Source organism: Elephantulus edwardii, unplaced genomic scaffold (genome assembly GCF_000299155.1).
Source record: "Elephantulus edwardii isolate Elephantulus edwardi_28Jun2011 unplaced genomic scaffold, EleEdw1.0 scaffold00178, whole genome shotgun sequence".
Lineage (NCBI taxonomy): Eukaryota > Metazoa > Chordata > Mammalia > Macroscelidea > Macroscelididae > Elephantulus > Elephantulus edwardii.
Window position 1 is genome coordinate 5498553 of NW_006399928.1, and position 5952 is coordinate 5504504.

General features: G+C 40.0%; 1 protein-coding gene across 4 annotated transcripts in view; it reads right to left on the reverse strand.

The window, feature by feature from the left end:
• PHKA1 (phosphorylase kinase, alpha 1 (muscle)) overlaps positions 1-5952 on the reverse strand; it is a 742463-nt gene that overhangs the window by 104800 nt on the left and 631711 nt on the right. For 2 of the 4 annotated variants that reach the window (XM_006895993.1, XM_006895991.1), the window contains 2 exons: positions 5013-5114; positions 3443-3558 (listed from right to left, as the gene is read on the reverse strand). In XM_006895993.1, coding sequence (XP_006896055.1) covers positions 3443-3558; positions 5013-5114 — 218 coding nt within the window. Of the gene's footprint in view, positions 1-3435; positions 3559-5012; positions 5115-5952 lie in introns of all 4 variants that reach the window. The other 2 variants (XM_006895992.1, XM_006895990.1) reach the window with 1 other exon arrangement.

Consider the following 5952-nt stretch of genomic DNA (forward strand, 5'->3'; position numbering starts at 1 on the left):
CTATGAGGTGGATTGATTCAGTGACTGGGATAATTGGGATGGGAGTGTCAGAGACAGTGCGATTGGCACAGGACAGAGCAGAGTTTAGGGCTGTTGTGCATAGGGTCGCTATGAGTCGCAAGCGACTCAACGGTATATAACATCAACACAATATATATATATTTGTTGTTGTTGTTATGTGCTGTCAAATTGCCTGCAACTCATACCGACCCTATGCACAACAGCCCTAAATCCTGCTCTATCCTGTGCCAATGTTATTGTCTTCAACACACTTATCCCCATTACCGCAGTCATTGAATCAATCCACCTCATCGGAGGTCTTCCTCTCCTGTGCTGTCACCTCACCCTCCCAAGTATGACGTCTCTCTCAAGGACTGATCCCGCCTTGCAACATGTTCAAGGTATGTCAGAAGAAGCTTCAGAATCCTTGTTTCCAAGGAGCAGCTTGGCTTCACCCTCTCCAGGATGAACTTGTTTGTTCTCCTAGCAGTTCGTGGAATATTCAGTACTCTTCTCCAGGGCCACAGCTGGCTTCATATTCTCCAGGACGAACTTGTTTGTTCTCCTAGCAGTTCATGGAATGTTCAGTACTCTTCTCCAGGGCCACAGCTCAAAGGTATCAATTAGCTTTCTATCATCCCTAGTCATTGTCTAGCTTTCTAATGCATAGCAAATAATTTTGAATACTATGGCCTGTATCAGGTGTACCTTAGTCTCCAGACTGACAGTGTTGCTCTTCAGTACTTTAGAAAGGTCTCTGACAGCAGACTTTCCCAATGGAATATGTCTTTTAATTTCCTGGCTGCTGGTACCAAGAGTGTTTATTGTAGAGCCAAGAAAACCGAAGCTGTCAACAATCTCAATCGCTTCATCATCCATAATGATGCTGCCAATCGTCCCAGTGGTGAGAATCTTTGTTTTCTTGATGTTGACCTTCAGTCCATATTGAAAGCTGCAGTCCTTGACCTTTACAGTGAGTGCTTCAGGTTCTCCTCAGTTGCAGCAAGCAGGGTTGTGTTATTCGCAAATTACAGGTTATTGATGAGTCTATCTCCAATCCTGATGCCACATTTATCCTCATAGAGCTCAGCCTCCCAGATAATCTGTCCTGCATATAGATTGAAAAGATATGGAGATAGAACACATCCGTGGCACATACCCTTCCCAATACTGAACCAAGCAGCATTTCCTTGCTCTGTTCTGACGACTGCATCCTGGTCCAAGTATAGGTTTCGCATAAACACAATTAAGTGTTCTGGGATTCCCACTCTTCTCAGAGTCAGCCACAGTTTATTGTAATCTACTGGTACTCCCTGCTTTCAGACAAGATCTATCTGACATTAGCTATAATATCCCTGGCCTCTTCTAAACCCAGCCTGCACTTCCGGCAGTTCTCTGTTGATATGCTGTTTCAGTCATTTTTGGATAATCTTCAGCAGAATCTTGCTTGCATGCAATGATACTGTTCAATAATTTCTGCAATTTTTTTGATAACCTTTCTTTGGAATGTGAACAAATATAGATATCTTCCAGTCATTTGGCCAAGTGGTTGTCCTCCAGATTTCTTAGCATAACTTGATGAGCATATCCAGGACAGCATTTGTTGAAATATGTCAATCGGTATGCCATCAATCCCAGGGGCATTGTTTTTTTGCCATAGTTTTTCAGTGCAGCTTGCTTGAACTTCTTCCTACATCACCATAGGCTATTGCTCATACATTGTTTCAGGTAATTCTTCTGTGTCTACTGATTCCTTTTGGCACAATGACTCTGTATACTCTTTATGTAAACCCTGCTCGCTGAAACTGAGAAGGACCTGAAGCACTTGCTGAAGAGGGTCAAGGACTGCAGCCTACAATATGGATTGAGGCTCAATGTCAAGAAGACAAAGATTTTCACCACTGGGCCAATTGGCAGCATTAAGATGGATGGTGAAGAGATTGAGATTGTTCACAGCTTTAGTTTGCTTGGCTCCACAGTCAACACTCTTGGCACCAGCAGCCAGGAAATTAAAAGATGTATTGTGGTGGGAAAGTCAGGAGTTAGGGACCTCTCCAAAGTACTGAAGAGCAATGGTGTCTCTCTGGAGACTAAGGTGTGTCTGATACAGGCCACGGTCTTTGCAATCACTTGTTATGCATCAGAGAGTTGGACAATGGCCATGGAGGATAGAAGGAGAATTGATGCCTTTGAGCTGTGGTGCTGGAGAAGAGTATTGAGAGTACCATGGACTGCTAGGAAAACAAACAGATTCATCTTAGAAAGGGTTAAACTGGGTGGCTTCTTGGAGGCAAGGATTCTGAGGCTCCATCTAACATACTTTGGACACGTTGTGAGGAGAGACCGGTCCTTGGAGAAGGACATCATGCTTGGGAGGGTGGAGGGACAGCGCAGGAGGGGAAGGCCCTCTATGAGGTGGATTGATTCAGTGACTGGGATAATTGGGATGGGAGTGTCAGAGACAGTGTGATTGGCATAGGACAGAGCAGAGTTTAGGGCTGTTGTACGTGGGGTCGCTATTAGTTGCAAGCGACTCGACGGCACATAAGGACAACAAAAACAATTTTAATGAATGTTTACAGAGAAGTTAGATTTTCATTTCTTCATTGTTTCACAATTTACCCCCCTTCTCTCCCTTCCTTCTCCCCTATTTCAGTTTTTTAAAAAATATTCCTTCATTGTTAAACAATTACCTACTACCACCCCCCACCTAGTCCTCTTTACAATGATATACCTCTTATTCTTGGCTGTTATAACACCAATAATGCCTAATCATATGTTCATTTTGGACATTTCTTTATTTCATCTGTTCCAACGCAATGGTAATTATTTATCCACTCTTATGCTATTCTCCTCCCAATCTCCCCATGTCAGATCTGCTTTATTTGTTCCCATTCCAAAGAAAGATGATTCAACAGGGTGTGAAAATTATCGAACAATATCATTGATATCACATGCAAACAAGATTCTGCTGAAGATCATCCAAAAATGACTGAAACAGCACATCAACAGAGAGCTGCCTGAAGTGACGGCAGGATTTAGAAGAGGCCATGGCGCTAGGGATATTATAGCTAATGTCAGATTCTGAGGCTCCGTCTGACATACTTTGAACACGTTGCAAGGTGGGTGTGTACCAATGAGGGAGTTTTTCTTTTGCTTTTCAAGGAGAGGAACAAATGTGGGGGAGGGGGGAGGGGTTTGTGCGGGGAGAAGGGTGCAACAATGAATGAATGGAATTCCAAAATCTCTGTAGATGTTCATTGAAATGAAAAGTAAGCAAACTAAATTAAAAAAAATACAATGTATAGGAATGATCATATGGAGCATGATGTAAATGAAGGAATGTGTGAAACACAATGTGTATTAATTCTGTATGTAAACCATATAAAACAAGAAATTTAAAAAAAAGATATGTATCTCAGTTAATCCTCCAATGTCTTACCTTCTTTATATCACTTTTTAACTGTATGATCCCAGTTCGTTCAGTTTTGGTCACTCCAATAGCACCAATTTCATGGATAGAAATAGCAGGGCTGATATTTGAGTCATTAGGACGAACTATAACATGATAGATTAAAGATACAAAGAAAGAATGCTCAGTTTCAAATTTATCCCGACCAAATTAAAAGGTTCTTGATGTACGTAGTTTTATTTTTAACTTAACAATAGCAATAAGAAAAGAAATTTATGACATTGCTATTCAAAGTGTGCTTTATGTAAAAGCAGTATTATTAGCAACTTAATAGACTCTGAGCCTACCCCACCCAGCCTCAATAAAGCAGAATCTGCATTTTAGCAAGATGTTGTTGTTGTTGTTGATACGATTGTTTTTGCTAAGTGCCTTAGAGTTCTAGACAACCCATAGTGAGAAGATGAATGGAAGTCTTCAACGCAACACTTTCATATTTTCTCCAAGTTTATAGAGTTTCTGCAGGCAATCTTTTTTTTTTTTAAGTGGATGTCACTCTGGCTTCCAAGCCTGTTTTATTTGGAAGATCCACAAACATCAGGCCCTAGGAACCAAAAGGCTTTTTAAACATGAGACCAAATCCAATCAACTCACACCCTAGTCTCAATCCCAAACCAGAGAACACACCTTACCAGAGTCTGGCCAGTCCACTCATCTTCCCATCCAGGAAATAGTCCCAAACTGGTGGCCAAAAGCCTTTTTAAATACGAGGCCAAATCCAATCAACTCACACCCTGTTGTTGGCAGCAGCCACACTCTAGTCTCAGCCCCAAACCAGAAAAGACACTTACCAGAATCTGGCCATTCTGCTCAGCTTCCTAGCCCGTTGATAAGATACTTGGTAATCTTTATCCACATTAAGACTTAGGAAGGGCTTTATAAGTTTCTTTTAGCACTCTTAAGATTTGCCATCCTTTCATTTAACATTTATTTGTCCTAAGTCTAAAAGTTGAGTATAGTAGATAACCTTTTGTATTTGCTTTGCTGTTTTAGATTGTTGTTGTTAGGTACTAGACACAAAATATCACTTTTTCTTCTATTGTCAAAACTACAAGTGCATGTTAAGATTAGTCTGTGATATATTCCTAATGTATTTGATTTAAAGTTGAAAGGATATCTCAGGTGTACTGAAGATATACTCTACACACACACACACACACACACACACACCCCTAATAGTGCCACTGCTACTAAATCATTACCAAGTGTAGTATAAGAAGGGTTACATAAGTTGTTGGTTAATTAGATTTATTTTATAATAGTAATGCACTAGATACAATATAAGGAAAGATAATTATTAAAACCATAATAACAAAACATAATAATAATAATCAATATACTTAGTATATTATTTAAGCCAAAAACACTTGAGACTTAAATGGCTCTGAAATTTTGTTCCAGAAGACAACATTGTTTATAACCATTTTATATGTTTGAGTTATATTATTTAAATATAAAAGGTACTGAGCATTATTTAACCAATAAGTGCTTAAAAAAAACCCCACAACACCTGTGAAGTGGAAATGCATTTATTCAGTCTTACCACTTCGCTCTACTTCAAACTCCTTGCCACTGAGAATATGATGCAGGAGGCTCTTCATAGCTGAAGGACTGAGATTCATCAGGCCTTCTGTGGCTTCCTCAGCTAGTCAGTAGAAACAACAGGACAGAGGAGATTCTAATTTGCTTGCCATAGTATCTATACTTATTTACTACTTCTTTTCTTCTTAAGAGTTTCTGAGTCATTTTAGGTTCCATCTAGTCACATACAACCCTATAAACAACAGATCTGAGCCTTGTCCTGACCTGTGACATCCTCACACTTCCTGATACTCTAAAGCCCATTTCAGCAATCACTGTGTCAGTCTACCTGGTTGAAGGTCTTCATCTCCATTGCTGACCCCCTGCTTTTCTGAGCATCATGTCCTTCTCCAAGGAATAACCCCCTCCTAGCAACATGCCCAAAGTATGTGAGGCAAAACTTTATTATCCTTGCCACCAAAGAGCATCCTCACTGGACTTTCTCCAAATCTCTTTTTGTTCTTTTGGAAGTCCATGGGATGTTTAGTACTCTTCTTCAACACTACAGCTCAAAGGCATCAATTCTTCTTCTGTTGTCTTTATTCATTGTTCAGCTTTCCAATACATAACAAGTGATCTGAAAGACCAGGGCCTGAATCAGACACACCTTAGTCCTCAAACTGACATAATTATTCCTTAATAATTTAGAGAGGTCCTTGACTGCAGACTTTTTCAGTGCAATACATCTGATTTCCTGACTACTGGTACCAAGGGTGTTAATTGTGGATCCAAGTGAGATGAAGTTGTTGACAGTTTCAATCATTTCTCTGTCTATCATAATGTTGCCTTTAGGTGCAGTGGTAATAATTTTTATTTTCTTGATGTTGACATTCAATAGAAATGGAGGGTCAACAAAATCGATACTCCACTAGCAAAACTCACAAAAGAAAAGAGAGAGAAGA